The 16,909-nt window shown below is 45.8% G+C and overlaps 1 protein-coding gene across 1 annotated transcript; it reads right to left on the bottom strand.

Annotated features, from left to right (window-relative positions):
- Positions 1-1,065: 1,065 nt before the first annotated feature.
- Positions 1,066-4,405, bottom strand: LOC144726441 (retinal cone rhodopsin-sensitive cGMP 3',5'-cyclic phosphodiesterase subunit gamma-like). Its single transcript, XM_078605162.1, has 3 exons — positions 4,232-4,405; positions 2,187-2,227; positions 1,066-1,928 (listed from the first exon to the last, which is right to left on the bottom strand). Exons 1-3 carry the CDS (start codon positions 4,369-4,371, stop codon positions 1,852-1,854), a joined length of 258 nt encoding a protein of 85 aa, XP_078461288.1. The 5' UTR covers positions 4,372-4,405; the 3' UTR covers positions 1,066-1,851.
- Between the last annotated feature and the right edge of the window lie 12,504 nt (positions 4,406-16,909).

The raw sequence follows: 16,909 nt of genomic DNA on the forward strand, positions 1-16,909 counted from the left end.
GACACACTGAAAAGAAATAAATAACCATATAATACAATCCACTTTGTCGATACAAATGTATACTAGTATAATGGAAAGATTAACCTACAAAACTAGGTTTACGGCGGTGCGGATTTCATCTATCTTGGTTCCCAAACGTATACTCTTTGTTTTTTCGGTAAAGTCACGTAGGTAAAACAATCAATAAAATTAAATAAATGAAAACGACTAAATTAAATCACGACGTTTCGGAGGCAACACAAGCTTCCTACAGTTATTTTGCTGTGCCCTTTTTTTACACCTGATGAAGGAAGCTTGTGTTGCCTCCGAAACGTCGTGATTTAATTTAGTTGTTTTCATTAATTTTATTTTATTCATTGTTTTACCGCCGTGACTTTACCGGAAAAAAACAAAGAGTATGAATCCTTGCAGTCACTAAATCTTCAAATCTCCCAAACGTATCTTGGCCATCCCTGCTCAATGCTGACGACTGGAAATGGTTGCTTCAATGTGGCATCAATTGCAGAGATGCCCTTGATGGCATTGGGCTGCTTTGAGTGTGGTGGTGTGGGATGTAGAATTTCGGGTGAGGGCAGCTTCCGGGTTATGAAATGTCAGACGATTCATAGGTCAAAATGTTTAGAAGCATGCGTTTAGATTATGTTGATGCTTTTTCATTTCCTCCGCACGATGAGCCACTTCGTTGAGATATAAATTGTAGCCAGGTGGCTTCTGAAAAAGATAATAGCTAAGTGGGCTTTACCTGGTAGGATACAAATATTGATTCAAAGCTTTCGTGACTGCAGGGATTCATATTCTTGGTTCTTTCGGTAAAGTCACGTAGAAGGGAAACAATAAAATAATAAAAATATAAAAAAATAAAATTCTCACGACGTTTCGACTGCAACACAAGCAATCATCATCAGGTGTGAAAAACACAGCAAGAAATTTTGAAAATAATTTTATTGTTTTATATTTTTATTATTTTATTGTTTCCCTTCTACGGAACTTTACCGAAAGAACCAAGAATAGGATACAAATCATTTCGTTTATATGTATTTTTTTAAAGTTATTATTTACCTTTCTTATATTTTGCACTCTTATCGTGTGCTTTGGTACTGTGTGGAAACGTTCTGACCCGCCCCTTACTTGACATCTGTTGGATTCCTCCAGTATAAATAAATATTGTGATTCTGAGATACGAAAATAGACACGCACAACTCTCCGAACGTGAACACATTTCGTCTTGAAATATTCCTGATGTATTAAACATCCGAGCTTAGACTCTACGTAAAAAAAATGTTGCAGATAAATAATTACGTGTGTTTATATTTTGGGGTAAGTCAACTCGATTGCGCCCCCACCCACAACCTTTCTCGGTCGCGTGCACCAATCAGAACCCCCACGGCAGTGTCGGCTTTGGAAATCTTGGCAGCATTGCAAAGTTGTTCGAGGAAGCAGCACATGTGACTCAGCCCTGAGGTTAACCTGACCCAGAGGGCAACCGTGGACGAGGGAGGGGGAGGAGGGGTGTGTTCTTGGGGTGCGTGCGAAGCATCGGTGCGTATGCGTGTACCCTCTCAGTTTAAGTGAGGGCAACCGCGTTGGGTAACGCGTTCTTGACGTGGTTGGCGCGCCCCATGCATCGGTGTGCGGTGTGGGTGTGTTACGTCGCTTGTCTACGGGTCGGTGTGCGCGTGCGAGAGTGCGCGTGCGTGCGTGGGTGCGCGTGCGTGCGCGTGCGTGGGTGTGCGTGCGCGTGTGCGCGTGCGTGCGTGCGCGTGCCCTTTGCACGTTGCGAGCGTTGGTGCTGTTGTTGCTGCTGCTGCTGCTGAAGTTGACGATCGGTGGTGGCGATGAGTTGAGTGTCTTTCACACGATCCCGTACTGCGCCAGTTCGTGTAGTTCCAAGTGGCTGAAGGCCTCCCAGGGGCAGATGACGGTGATGTCTGCAGGGGTTAGGGTTTGGGAACGCGGTGGTTAATACGTAAAATTGATTTTAAAAGAATAAACACGGTGTCATCATGATGGATGCAATGTCACGAGGCATTCGCTCCAATGCTTCGTATTTCTGGGCATTTCAAGTCGCATCCAGTCTCGGCCTCTTATATTTACCAAGCAATGGATTTGTTTTGTGTAAAAATAAGGAAGTTACTTCTTTCTCTAAGCAAACAAATGTATTCCATGTGTATAATAAAGTAACACACCTGTTCCCAAGCCTTCCATTCCTGGAATCTCATCCCCAAACCTACAAAAAAACGGAACATGCATTCACGGCAAAGTTTCACATTTGTTTAGTTTTACCGCGTGCATTAACATCCGCGCGATTGCATCTAACGCGTAATACACCAGCTCGGACGTTCATTAAACAAACGTTGAGAACGTTTGGACATGTGCGGACTTTGCTGCAGGCATGCAATGCATCTCTCATCCGGACGAAGCGCCGACCGCGCCGTCAACTATACTGGTCGCCACTCAGCGGGGTCAGCCTCCTAACCAGCTCGTCAATTGAGAGGCCGACTGCAGCCACCAGCGCGTGAGTCGAAAGCAAGGGAGACGCCGGCTCGCAATGGTTTAGTTGAAATGTACTCGATTTATAAAACATATACTGTGGCAAGGACCTTCCTCCTCGCCGATGTAACGTCTGTTAGTGCACCGGCTGTCTTGTCGTGGAAATGTTACTGACCGATCAGCCTCGGTGTTGCCAGAACTGAACTATCGGTGTCGTGCCAAGACGCGAATGCATTTCCCTTTAGAACTTTCTGGTTGAGCAGTGCACCACCTTGCGTCAGAGGATCGCCCCTCACAAGATGCTACAGCACTTGCTTGTTGAAGGCCTTTCTGTATTTTCCCATTGTGTTCGAAATAGGAACCCACTTTTTTTAATACGCTGGAATGAGTTGCATTTTCATTCAATGAAGATGTTTAATTCTTGATCTAAGCCGAATTCATTTGGAAACAACATTTTAAGGTGCCACTTGGGTTATTTGTGGATATCTCGTGTATTGTGACCCCCATTAAATTTTCTAATACGTATTTTGTTTCTAAAGTAAGGTTTATTTAAAAACAGAAGTGAATATTCAAAGGAAAACAAATGTAAGGGGTAAATTAATTAGGGGTCACAAAAAATTTGGACGAGCCTTTACAATCAACTCGCTGAGTTTGGGAATCCGGTTTAATCGCCGGTGGCTGTAGCTGGATTCGATCATGGAATATATATTCGGTCCCAGCTTAGAGCTCCAACAAGGCACGGTATCCCTCCTCCCTTGAGCCACCCATCCACCTCCCAGTGACCTATTACCATGGCCACTAAAACTGCCACCACTCGAGATGAGTTTTGTATTTTAAAAAAAATCTCGGATTTAACATTTTCTAAATGTTAAGTTTAATTCGCGAATAGTTTTCTGAATTTAAGATCATTTACATCAGAGCCTTTCGAGCTTTTTCACACTTTTCGAGCTTGCTCGGTCATCTGCGGCACAGCTGTTCGTCCCAACTCGGCGTGCGTGTCCGAGGGAGTTGAGAGGGCCGGGGATGGGGGCTGACGACTGTCTGCTGCTGCTGCAGAGTGGGAGGTGTGAGGTGGTGGCGGCTGGATCGGACACTGAACGGAACGGATGAGAGTCCGTCTGACCGAGCTTGCGAGCACTGACGTTCTTTCCAATGGAATTCCGAAAATACCGTGTCACGCCTGGGACTTTGCCTAGCAAAGGGGACGTCACCTGACGCCACGTGACACTACATTTAGCAGGGGAGGGGGGTGGAAGTGACACCACCTTAAAAGTGGCGTAATTTCCCGTGGCGTGATACTTTCGGATCCATCTGAAACAGAACGTGCTTTGGCATTTTTAAATCCTTTATATTAAGTTCGCTTGCTTGCTTTTTTTTTAACCCACTTCCCGTGATCCAATCGAGCTGACATTTTCCACACAGACTCGTTGTGCGTGACAATTAATGTTCGTGAAATTTTTTTCCAAAATTTTACACTTTTTGGGACAAAAATATTATATTTAATTACCAATTGCTTAATGGTGCAATACAATCATCTGACCCATAGGTGGCAGCCATCTCAAGCCAGAGGACGAGAGGACTCTAGCCGCCACGCATATAAAGGATTTATAGTGAAAAACTTTGTTTTTACGGGTTATACTTATTGAAATGTCCCATATCTCGGCCAAAATTGAGCCGTACTTTTAATCACGTGTTTGCCTCTCCCAGGTTAACCCCGAGAAGCAACCTCCCTCCCACGTACCCTTTGACGCCAGGTTTTGGCGGCTTGCTCTTAAACTGTCGCGACGCTCGTTGCTTGAACTTGGGCGGGCCTTTCTTGGGGGTGGTGGGGCCCGTGTGGGTGGTCGGAGGGGCGAGTGTGTTCGAGGTGTTCGCACTCATCCTTGCCTTCGTCCGACTCTGACCTCGGCAAATCAATGCTGCAGCGAACAAACCAAAAAAGAGGAAGGAAAAAAAACCGTGCGAGCGCACGCGTGATGTCTGTCAAGTTTTCCAACACGCGGTTTTTTTTTTGTCCTCGGAACTTTTTAATTGGCGATGATGAAACGTTACGTTTCGAGCCGCGTGATGACATGAGGTCTGTACACGTGCACACACTTGTTGTCAACCCACTTCGGGATGTGGGCATTACCACACCGTGAAACTTACGTGAAGCACAGAACTGTGGATTTGTTTGTTGCACTGCCCTCTGCTGACCACCACCGTGGTAGCAGACAGCGGCCGTCTCTGAGCAACGTGGCATGAATTTTGGTGACCAATTGAAGCACCAGCCAGGCTCAAGCCAGAGGTCGCAACCGGGTACCCGATACCCGTACCCTACCCGATACCCGGCTACCCGTACCCGGCCGGGTACGGGTACCCGTTTGCGACCCTGGTGCGGCCGGGTACGGGTACGGGTAGGCCGTGAGTCACTGGTGAGTCACCGTTTGTCACTCATTTCCCAACGTCTTGTCTCTTCTCACAATTCAAGTTCCTAGAATCAACCGCCCCTGCAACATGGCTTCATCCCAGAGGTCGCAATCGGGTACCCGATACCCGTACCCTACCCGTACCCGGCCGGGTACGGGTAGCCGGGTATCGGGTAGGGTACGGGTACCCATTTGCGACCCTGGTGCAGCCAGGTACGGGTAAGGAATCAAAACCCGTTTGCGACCTCTGGCTTAAGTCGGAGCTTCCGAGGTATGAAAATGAGGCACGTTCTGGCTGATTTGGTCATAGGCGGTGTAATTATACACGTGCGGTGTATACTAATTAAGGTGACTGTGTGCGTGGGAGAGAGTGTGGATGGATATTTTTGGGTAATTATGTTATTGATGTGGGTGTTCCCCATTCGTTACAGTGAACGCCCACGTAACTCACATTTGAAAGTGGCTACTCAAGTTTTCAAATAACACCTTGAATACATCATCAGGCGAGTGTCAAACGGTCGCCACGGCCAATGTCGTTGATGCCACCTAATAGACCACAGAATACTTCCTACCACCACTTAAGAGTCCCCTCAATTGCTGTATACTATGTGCGTACGAAAAACGTTACCACCACCTGTATTTTAAAGAAAAAATACGTCGTGTTCCAGAAGGCATAGTTTAATAGAGTTGGCAATACTCATCTTCGGGAAGATGGTTCCTCCATAGCAATACTAAAACTAAACTATTAACTTTTTATTTTACCAGGTGAGGCCCACTGAGCTATCTAGATTTTTTTCATAAGTGACCTGGTCACACAAATTATAGCTCAACGGAGTGGATTATCGCGTGGAAATGTATAGCAGCCAAATTCTTGAAACGCGTGATGTTGATTCTAAATGTGGAGGGGAAAAACTGGAGGACCTGAATAAAAATCCACGCGACCACGGGGAGAACATGCAAACTCCAAATATGCAGGCGTCTGGGTCGGGATCGAACCCATGACCTCCTGCACACCAGGTGAGGTAGTTGATATCTCACCACCGTGGCGAGATGTTAACTATGTGACCACACAGAGGACACCATCACCCATTCAGAATCTTCAAGACTAAGACACCTTTCTCCATTATAAAGCAGCCCGTTCATAAATCAAAATATTCTGAAAGACGGCTCTGCATATTACCATATTATCCCCCATGAGAAAGCGCACTCTTTATTTGGTTTAATGACCCTACAAGTTTGGGGCGCAGGAGAATACGGTATCAAGCCACAATCACTTGATCAGAGATTAGAGATCACGGAATTATGGGTTGTCGGCTGAGCATAAGCTTCGGTAACCGTTAGTTCTTGGATGGTTGAGTATCTCACGGTTCTAGAAGGTAGTGTGCTCTAGTGCGTCTTTATTTACAATTTAACTTCAGGTCCTCTGAAAGCTATGGCGAGCATTAAAAAACATAACTGGCATCATTAACGTCGGTAAATGTGTGTGGATTCTCATGCACTACCAAACACATTCCTGCGGAGGGAGCTGGTAGGAACGTTGGGTTGCTCGGTCAATGGCCAGGGTCAACGGCGGCGTGGTGTATTCCGCAAATATGCCCGACTGTGAGGGCGGGCACAAGCCGGCGTGAGTAGGTTAAACGTTGAGTTTTATAAGGGCACCACGGGGTGACCAGCCCCTCCCCACCCAGCCCCACCCTACCCACCCCCCACCCAGCCCCACCCTCCCCACCCAGCCCCACCCCTCCCCACCCAGCCCCACCCTCCCCACCCAGCCCCTCCCCACTCTCCGCTCCCCACCCAGCCCCTCCCTCCCCACCCAGCCCCTCCCTGCACGACGGACACAATAATCCCCTGTGGACTGGTGTTACCAGGAGGTTCCTACCAGTATAATACCAAATTCTTTGGATTATAAGACGCTCTAGAAAGGTAAAACGAACCCCAAAAATATGCGCGGTGTCAATGATACAAATACGGTCACACACAACACCCCCACACTCTTGCTCTAAATTATAGGGGCAAAAGTGCGTCCAATGATCCAGAGAATACGTTAATACAATACATTGTGGGCCACAAACTCTTTCCTCGTTTTCTCAAATTTAGCTTCATGTTTAGAAGTTGCGCCAAGGCAACTTGCCACGAATACGATATTTTCCTGGTGTAAATCTAAATAAAAAATCAATAACGCACAAACGGGGAATATGTGCGCTTAAAGCAATCGTGCCTTCTAACGTGGCAATTTGCCGTAAATCAAGCGCTTGCTCTTCTCGATGTCGTTCCGGTACTTTGCTTATTTGAAATGCTTCACCACCGCGGGGCTTAACAAGCAGCGCAATCGTCGAGTCTGTTGTGTTGGCTAAAAGACGCAATTACTTCACCCGGCTTTGCGATGCATCTGGCTAATTTAATTTAAAGCCACGAAAGAGCAGAGATTACAGCAGCGCCTGGCACAACACGCGCGCCACTTAATCTTTTCACGTAAATGGAATTTTAAGGTCAGCCGGATTTTTGCCCTAAATTTGGCAAGGAAATCGGCCAAACAAATCCATTAATGTAATGAGTTGCTCAGCGCCGCGCAAGGGGAGACATATCTTAAGCTCCTACCTCGCGCGATTAATCAAACGTCTCTTTTAATGAAAGCACACAATGTTTTTTTTTCATCTACTGTTGTAACAACAAACATTTTTTTACTATTGTAAACAACAACAAATCCCAGATTTTTAAATCATCTGTGCACATGACATGGCCGTGGCAGTAAACTCTTCCGTAACACGTCCCAGTGATCTTTCACTCGACCGGTTTTTTTTGTTATGCCCGTTTATCAGCTCCGCCGGTCACAGCGTTTTGTCCATCTTTTTTTTTCTTCCCTTGAACAAACCGAAGAGGGGAGGTGGGAGGAGTCGTTGATGTCACGTTACGTGTCCTGCTGCTGCTACTGCTGCTGCTGCAACCAAGTAAGACAGCCGGCCAGATGGCCGCTGTGATCAGAATATGCATGATACTTGCTTTAAACTTTTTGCATCTGGCCTTTCGATGTAAATAAGCACTTGATGAGTTTCTCCACCAAGCCTAACAACAAATCGCTTTCCAGATGCGCCAGCCAACGCACACCACACGTGACCGTGGAACATGACTGAAGCTCGTTCCATCGTGGGAAATCCGCCTCTACATCCCCCCCCCACCCCCTCAACAATATGAATCGGGGGAAAAATCATCACCACACAGGTTCGAACGAGCAGGATGCCCTGGTAAACCCTTCTGCCTGCCCTGCACCTCGGCAGGCACTGATTACATATCATAAATGATCTGTCGAGATACATCCTAACGTGCTCGATTGGCTCCCGTTAAAGTCACATTACGTACGATAACATACCGCACGCAGATTAAAGGAATCACGAACGATCGACGGCTTTATATGGGAGGGGGATATTTTTTTGGACCTCTTGATGAGACTGGCTTCAATCCCCCCCCCACCCCCTCGTGTAGCCTTAGACGACGATGTTCGTCTTGTCCTGGCTGACATCCCTCGTGCAACTCACTCGGTTTGGTTGTTGTTTCTTCCCCTCCCGTGTGACTTGTGTCCCCCTAATCCTGACCATCCTTCTCCCCTCTGTATGTTTCTCGTGGTGAAATACAAAAAATTAGTAAAACAAAACCCAGGACATTTCCGTCGGCTAAAGATGTTCTCTGGCCAAACCGAGGCTACGTGCGGTGCGAAAGAAGTTCAACGTGCATGCACGCATACATTTCAACACGAACACTGAAATGGGATTCCCCTGTGATCCCTCGCCACCCGGCAAACTTAAAAGTGCTACTGGACGACTTGAAAGAACGCATCCAGTAGCCATGAGACCGGCTGGAGGTAAAAACGGAGCGGGTGAGGGAGGCAGTGTGAGCCAAAGACACTGCCAATTGGGGCAGAGGGGTCGATGGAAAAGCAACCTTGGCTCGGACAGTAACATAAACGTTTGACAAACGACGCACGCAACGGCTCTTCCGTGTCCCGACTGACAGCGGTACACTGGGCTGAACGCTGCTGTCAGTTGATGAGATCCTGAGTCCTAAACCCACTCAAGTCTTCTCTCTGATTTTGTTAATGCCCGTAGAGATTAAGGAGAGAGGGGTTGGTGGGGGGGTGTCTCACGGATGCCCTTGGTCTTGCTACGGCTTGCCAGGTGTGACGGCTTGCCAGAGCGCAGTCCTCGGTCTAACGGAGCAAGCTGGGGGTGAATGGGGGCTTGGGCTCTGCCTCATTTGCCCTTCCCACCCCCTCGAGATATTTTAGTTCACCGACATGCAACTGAAACAGGCAGAGAAAATTAAAAAGATTTAAACGCACGACGAATGAGTTTCAGATTTTAAATATTTTGCACACGTCTCGTTCTCCTATAACGCGAATTGGATATAACGCGATGAATGTATTTAGGGAACACGTATTTTTATAACGCGGATGCGAATTGGATGTAACGCGATTGAACGAATAGAACTACGTCGTGTGAGTAGGAATAAGCGGTTTGTACGGCTGCCTCGGCGTAGAATCATCCATACCTGTCAACCCACACGGTTTACCCCGTATTGTTGTACAGGGAAATTTAGTTTTCAGGTCCATACGGCGTACAGCCGTTTCAATACAGGCAAAAATATAATTGTCGATTTGTTTGTGTTTCTCCCTTGTGATGGGGCTTTGTAAGTTGAACGTTGAGATTTATAAGGGCACGGGTGACCAATAAGGTCTGAATTTTGATTTAAAGCTTTCGTGACTGCAGGGATTCATCTTCTTGGTTCTTTCGGTAAAGTCACGTAGAAGGGAAGTAATAAAATAATAAAAATAAAACATAATAAAATAATTCTCACGACGTTTTGGCCACAACGCAAGCAGCCGTCTTCAGGTGGAGAACAGGTCTGTCAAGTAGACAGAGTCAGACTCTGTCTACTTGACAGACCTGTCTTCAGTCAGACTCTGTCTACTTGACAGACCTGTTCTCCACCTGAAGACGGCTGCTTGCGTTGTGGCCAAAACGTCGTGAGAATTATTTTATTATGTTTTATTTTTATTATTTTATTACTTCCCTTCTACGTGACTTTACCGAAAGAACCAAGAAGAAGGTCTGAATTGGTCTGTAATAAAGGTAGGCACTGATAGGGGGTTGACAGGTATGCATCATCACAAAAGGCGTTGGGATGCTGCTGGATGCTTCTAGACACTACCCACCACGCGTCTGAGATCTTTGTTCAGCCTCCGTACGCATCTCATGCGTTATCGCAGACAGTGCTTTAACCTATAGTATTTATTATAACGCGAATTTTCCAGAACGCGGTGTCCTTGAGGAACGCAAATTACCGCATTATAGGGAGAACAGACTGCACCTCGACATTTTTTGTGGATAATTTCGGATTTTTCTTTCATCATTTACGTTTCGTGATAAATTTAAGGAGTCTTCGTGCCTGCAGAAGTGATGTTACCCGATGCCACGTGGCACCACTTCAATACAGGCATCGTTTTATTACTTTAGTATAAATACATGTTAATTTAGATTCATATGTTGTTTTTTTCTGACTTTATGTGAACGAAAATACACAAATTCGTCCACTTTTTTCATTGAAAAATGGTAAATTTCAAAATATCACTGTCCTGGTCACAAAAGCAAAGTTTGTAGGGTATAATAGCCAATTTCTGTACTTTTGAGGCATGAGCATGAGGAAATAATACTTACTACCCAGGAACAAAAAATGTATGTGTTACACAGTGTTATCAGAGCGTGCGTGTTTTCATGTTTTGCCACAAGTACGTGTGGTTAATGGAGACTCGATGCCTTGTAAAAGGTTTATATTTGGCGTTTGAACATCTGAACACCTATTCTTGGTTCTTTCAATCGAAACGTCGTGAGAATTTTATTGTTTTATATTTGTATTATTTTCTTGTTTCCCTTCTACGTGACTTTACCGAAAGAACCAATAATATGAATCTCTGCAGTCACGAAAGCTTTAAATCAAAATTTTAACACCTCTTTTATTGCCAGAAAGGGTAAACCTATTATTATTATTATTATTTTTCATAATTTATTTGATACTGGCAAAAAAGGGCCCCAAAGATACGTACATACAACGGGAGCCGAGACGGCTCATACGCTCGGGTGTGTGTGCATCCTGGCTCTTAGTCACCCATGAGTTTCTCACACGCAGTGAGTTTATGACTGGGAAAGAACGCCCCATGCTCGGTAAATTATACGAAAAAAAGAGCTGTAGTTTTATATGCAAGGTGTAAGCACGAGTCGAGAACACGTTTCTATGCAAAGTAAAGTAATATACAAGCCATAATTTCCACACTCTTCTCACAATACTCCCACGCTCGCAGTGCTAAAAGTACAGCCTGTTCCATTATAGCACGGTCGTTGCTTGCCTGAAGAACACCGCGTTACGTACAAATCGCGTTATAATATAGAGATGATATCGGGTAGAGCACCCGTCCGCGACAACACGTGAGATGCTGAACAGAGATTGAGGCGCCGTGAGTAGCATTTAGAAGTATCCAGCAGCATCCCGCCTCGTGTGATGCCTTGCCGCGGCTTAATGGAAAACCGCTTAGTTCCAACTCGCGCGGTGACGTAGTTCTGTACACTGAATCGAGTTATATCCAATTGGCATCCGCGTTATATAATAAATGTGTTCCCTAATACATTCGTCGCGTTATATCCAATTCGCGTCGTGAAAATATTCGGCGTTATAGGGGAACAGACTGTACTCTGCTCTTCATGTAATTAAATGTCAAGATAAAATGTATTGAGGTATTTTTGTATAGCCTGTACTCTATAGACAGGATATCAATTGTACTCTGGTGAAAGAATTACATTGCTAGCAGCACAAGTTGAAAAGTTAGAGCGATTTTAAATTAACCGCGTCAGTCACCTAGTTCCGTTACTCCAGTTTCTTCTTCCACCGTTTCAAATCAACGCAATGTGCATTTGCCGCACGGAAAAGCGTGTTTTAGCAAGTTACACAGTTAGTTTCGGAGGTGTGACGCCTTCTGCGTATTGTTCTTTGGCCAAAATGCAGAACTACGAATTTCCGAATCCAACTGAATTCTTCAACTCGTGCGCTGATGCTGATATCGCGGCGGGGAGGGGCGAGATAAAACTAAAATAAATTATGCTCACGATAGATGCATCATGATCGTGCACGCGAGAATCAATAATGATGCGCAGATGTTACATTTAGACCATTGTGGACAAAACCATTGTAACAAATGAGAGAGCGTGCACGAGAGCGAAAATACGAATGAGATAGTAGATACGGAGCGCAACCATTCATATTCTTGGCAATCTAATCGCGACGCCAAATTCTTGGTAAATTCGCCGGATTGCCGGAGAGGCGGTAAACCCTTAGACGCCTTCTTTGCCCGCACTCTATTAAGGCTGTGTGCGTGGGACATTTGAGAACTCGCATTGGCCAGATATACCAAGGCTGGAAACAGACTAAATAAGTTCAGGAAGAAACAAAGAAAAAAAACAGTTTCTTATCTTAGTTATAGCCCCAGAAACACAAAAAACATTGACTCTTCTTACGTTCTAAATTTATATTTGCTTTGATGATGCTTCAGTTAAAGGAGCGCTGTTGTCCGGCTCAACGTCAGCGTCGAGTTTTATCTTGAACGTCAGGCCCCATCCTCCTCACCAAACAGCGCTGCCCAGCGCGGTGATGAATGGTCAAAGAGCCTCCAATGACCGAGAGTGTGGGGAAGGAACCCTTTCTGCAACAGCAGAATTACAAAGTGCTGTACATTCTTGATTTGAAGTTTTCGTGACTGCAGGCATCCATACTCTTTGGTTCTTTCGGCAAAGTCACGTAGGTAGAAATAAAATAAAATAAATCACGATCGCAATACAAGCAATCCTCATCAAGAGTATGCTGTACACTATTAACACAATCATTGTACATTATTGTCTATATATCCCTACACATGGACTTTGCCCTACGGTTTTTTATTCTCTGGAATGTGTGCAACGCCATCTCTTTGGCTGCATCGTCTTGGCCAAATTCTATTAAAGCACACGCACAAAACCCACAGATTTAGACACCGGAGCCAGATGCTACGCCAAATACTCATACCAGCTCGCATAACTCGTCAAGTTAAAACAAACAATCCGTATATATATATTTGTTTAATATATAATAACAACGTTACTCTTTGGTGCTTTCGGTAAAGTCACGTAGGTAGAAAAATTAAAATAAACCAAAAATTAATACATCACGACGTTTTCGATCGCAACACAAGCGGTCGTCCTCCGGCGAAAAAAAATAATCCAGCAGTGGAACTGCTGAACCAGCGACCCGACAACGTTCCTAACCAAACTCACCTCGCCGATAAATGTTTTGTCGGAACGCGGAGATGCAACGAGGAGGAACGAGCGGCCGATCGCCGTGCCCGCGGGGGCGCCTGCAGTTTGGTCAAATGAACTGCGCGGTTTTAATCTCTGCCTTAAAATACCCTGCGACTCGGATAACGGGGGCCGGCCCCCAGCGTGAAATCTCAACATAAATCCCATTGCTTCCTGGTGCCCCCCTATCCCACACGCTCCCCCCCCCCCCGTCACCCCCCACCTCACCACCGTCTCACCACCCCCATCCCAACCCCACTCACCACCATTAGGAAAGGGCTGGAGCAATGGACTTTTTTTTCCAAAAGTATTTTACGAACAAAACGATTCCGGTTGACACCCGCACAAACACATTACGGATTACAGTGCAATGGAAACCTGTCTAAACCGCACGTTTCAATAAACTCGACAACCCCTGGTATCTTCCTATGCTCCGATACCCCTGGGAGACAACCCCTGGTGTCTTCCTTTGCTTCGATACTCCTGGGAGCTATGCACTTTTAAAATCCAGTTTGGTAAATTAGTTTAATTAAAAACTGCTTTATTGTGTTTAGTTTGTTGTCCTTTCCCCCGCTCCTCCGATTAGCACGGTTGGCTACGTGCGGTGCGAAAGAAATTCAACGTACGGCACATACATGCCACCTCACGCCTCGCACACTTGTACTATATAACCATAAAGAATCTTGGACAAATCACACGGATTATGTGATTATTTGCAGCCATGCGTTCATTTTCTGAAGTATGTAATTATGCAGTTGCAAAGAATCACGTTTGCTGTGGCTTGGGTTTCCCAAGTTTTGGGCGAAGCCTTGGATCAGTTTGGGCTGTTTTCAATCGGGTCATGTGGATATTGGGTCTTCTTTACGAGGAAAGTGATCGTGCCACCTGGCCCACATTACGGATGGACAGAGATAATTAATAATTGCCTTCAAACGCACTCGTTAGTTGGATATTGGTAAAACAACAGATCCTTAAATATCTCACGAAACAATAATACTCTGTGGTGGCATTGTGGTTCGCGACTACTCCACGAATTAAAATCCTAACAAAGACCACGAGCTTCTTGACATTAAAGGCGATTCAATATGTATCATCATTTTCGTGTTTGTATCTTCTCCCATCTAGCACACTTTTCACTTGTCTACATCATTCGCTACATCTCTCATCCGTGTCTCTCTTCTCACTCGACCTCTCGGACTCCACTCAGATACTCTGGTGCCGTGCAATACATTACAAAATAAACTCAAACAATCGGAGCCCTGTGGCTTTTTTTTCAAACGCCACGTGTAAGAAGAAGACTACTGCCCCTATCTGCTGTCTGAATTGTTCTCATATCACTATCTCTCTCTCTCTCTCGCATTTCACCATTTCTCTTCTGTGAATTCGCTCGGAGTTTATACATTGAAAAATCTGGGCCCCAATTTGTTTCATTTCTATTCATGGCCACCAATGTTCCAGCATCATCACCACTGTATGTGATGTGTGTGATCTGTGCCACTTTCTCCGCAGATGCTTGTGGCTTGACATAAGGCGATGAGATTTCACAGATTACAGGATACAGCCTTCTTGACCCGTAGCGTTTTGCTGCCGCACGACCGGCACACGTGCACCACCTCTAATCACTTATTGACGTATGTGGCCAGGGATTAAAGAGCGCATTTCTCGAGAAATAGAAGGCTTGAGCTAAAGCCAGGAGGTCTCAACTTCTCGCGATTATAGTCACAACTATAAGTAAGCAGTGAAGGGGTTTCAAACAACAAAATGTAACGGTTCTGCCAAACGTCGATTCTGAGAATTGTTCCTCGATTTAGCGGTGAGCTATGTTGAAGCGATAATTGGCGCGTTAAGCGTTTGCGATTGAGACCGTTATATACAGTATATATGTGTTGGCTGTGTTGCGTAGTGGAGCGCCTCATGGTTGCTGCCTTCGGGGCAAGTGAAAATTGTTGCGAGTTACAAATTAGCATTATTATTAAGCACACAAATTTGGTCAGATCTTCACGTAGCCTAGCCCAAAATAAATCTATCGTGAATCGTAATAATATTGCCTGCGAAAAATCTGCGTGTTCGCAAAAATAATAGTCACGACACAAAGTGTGTAGTCGTGATTTCTAGGAAACTCAGGAGATTGTTTTAAGGCAGGAGTGGGGAACCTTTTTTTCTGCCAAGGCCCATTTGGATATTTATAACATCATTCGCGGGCCATACAAAATTATCAACTTAAAAATTAGCTCGTTATATTTGGTCAAATATTTAATTCACTCACCCCTAATGTGATGGCTGGGACTGCTTCTCTTTGGCGAGGCGTGTGATGTTAGCTGGTGTTGATGGTGTTGCTACTCGCAAATGCTTTTCCAGGTTTGCGCCTAGATTTATTGAATTTCGAGTCCCGCCTGCGGTTGCCTTGGCAGGGCCAGACTGAAATAATTTTGCGGGCCTTATACGGCCCACGGGCCGGACGTTCCCCACGCCTGTTTGAAGGTGATCGTAAATCTTTACGACTGTGTATGTCAAGCAGCAGTGGTTATCGCACTGCGCTATGAACCCTGCAACCGGAGTTCCATTCACTGCCACAGCTGGCATGAGTGGTGAGTGGTTACCTGAACCTGTCCAAGAGCCACCCTGATGCGCACTGGTGAAGTATGGTCAAACAAGCCCCACGGCTGACATGGTGTTTGGACGACCTCATCCAGAAGTGGATAAACTGGCTGAATATGTAATGATTATTATAAAGCTCTTTACTAACCCCACCCCCTTGGAATTATCCAAGACAAGTGACCCAATGTTACGATTTAAATGTTTGTCGGATAAATGTAAAAAAAACGTGTATCAGAATCCATTCCGCCGATATTCACGTTGACGTTTTTTAGCAACATTTTTGCTGGGAGAAATGAATGGATGGCATTGCCATACCTCTGTTTACAGGTTTGAGGCGTGCGGCATTGTGTGGGGTGGGCGGGGGTGGGATTCTGACCAAAGTGCCGGCGTAATCACCAGCCCCACAGTCAGGACCCCCCAATTGAAGCCTTCAATCCATCTGGCGCGCACACACACACACAGCGTCTCCCTCCCAGCCTTTACAAAGTTCACACTGCAGGTCCACGATGGGTTTGTCCTCCAAATATTTCTGCCACAGACGAGCTGCTGGCATCGTGGGCACGTGCGTTTCAATTGCCTTTAGACAGTCAATTTGAAAAGTGCTGACCGGCCTCTCTTCCTTTCTCAACGGAGATCCGTCTCGGCGGCTTGCGAAAGATGTTCAAAGACCCACACGAGTGGCGTGACGTCTGTGCTCCTCTCGTATATTCACACGTTCTAAATGAACACGTAAGGCGCTCCAGATCGATGGCAACACGTTTTTAAATACCTGCAACACGCAGCAAATATGTATTTTACACTGAGCAGGTTTGTGTGCTCATTTGCCTGGTGTGTCATCACAAAGCTCCTCAAGAGCCTCCGTAGCCACCTAGTGGCCAGAATCGATAGTGACCGTCCGTGCAAGCAGACTTCGGTTCCGTGCTGGCGGCCAAGGGGCCGTCCATAAATGACGTCACGCACCTAGGGGGGTCAGACATTTGTGACGATGTGACATGGGGGGGGGGGTTAGAAATGTGGCGTCACATCAAAATGCGCAACTTT

This window comes from Lampetra planeri, chromosome 23, assembly GCF_965212315.1.
Source record: "Lampetra planeri chromosome 23, kcLamPlan1.2.h2, whole genome shotgun sequence".
Taxonomy (NCBI): domain Eukaryota; kingdom Metazoa; phylum Chordata; class Hyperoartia; order Petromyzontiformes; family Petromyzontidae; genus Lampetra; species Lampetra planeri.

What these genes read in the sequence shown, in the direction of transcription:
- LOC144726441 (XM_078605162.1), bottom strand. Translation starts at nt 4,371, where the DNA reads ATGAGTGCGAACACCTCGAACACACTCGCCCCTCCGACCACCCACACG. An exon ending in CCAAAACCTGGCGTCAAAGG is followed by an intron (nt 2,228 to 4,231) that starts GTACGTGGGAGG and finishes GTTTTTTTGTAG; the next exon opens with GTTTGGGGATGAGATTCCAG. An exon ending in AATGGAAGGCTTGGGAACAG is followed by an intron (nt 1,929 to 2,186) that starts GTGTGTTACTTT and finishes TAACCCCTGCAG; the next exon opens with ACATCACCGTCATCTGCCCC.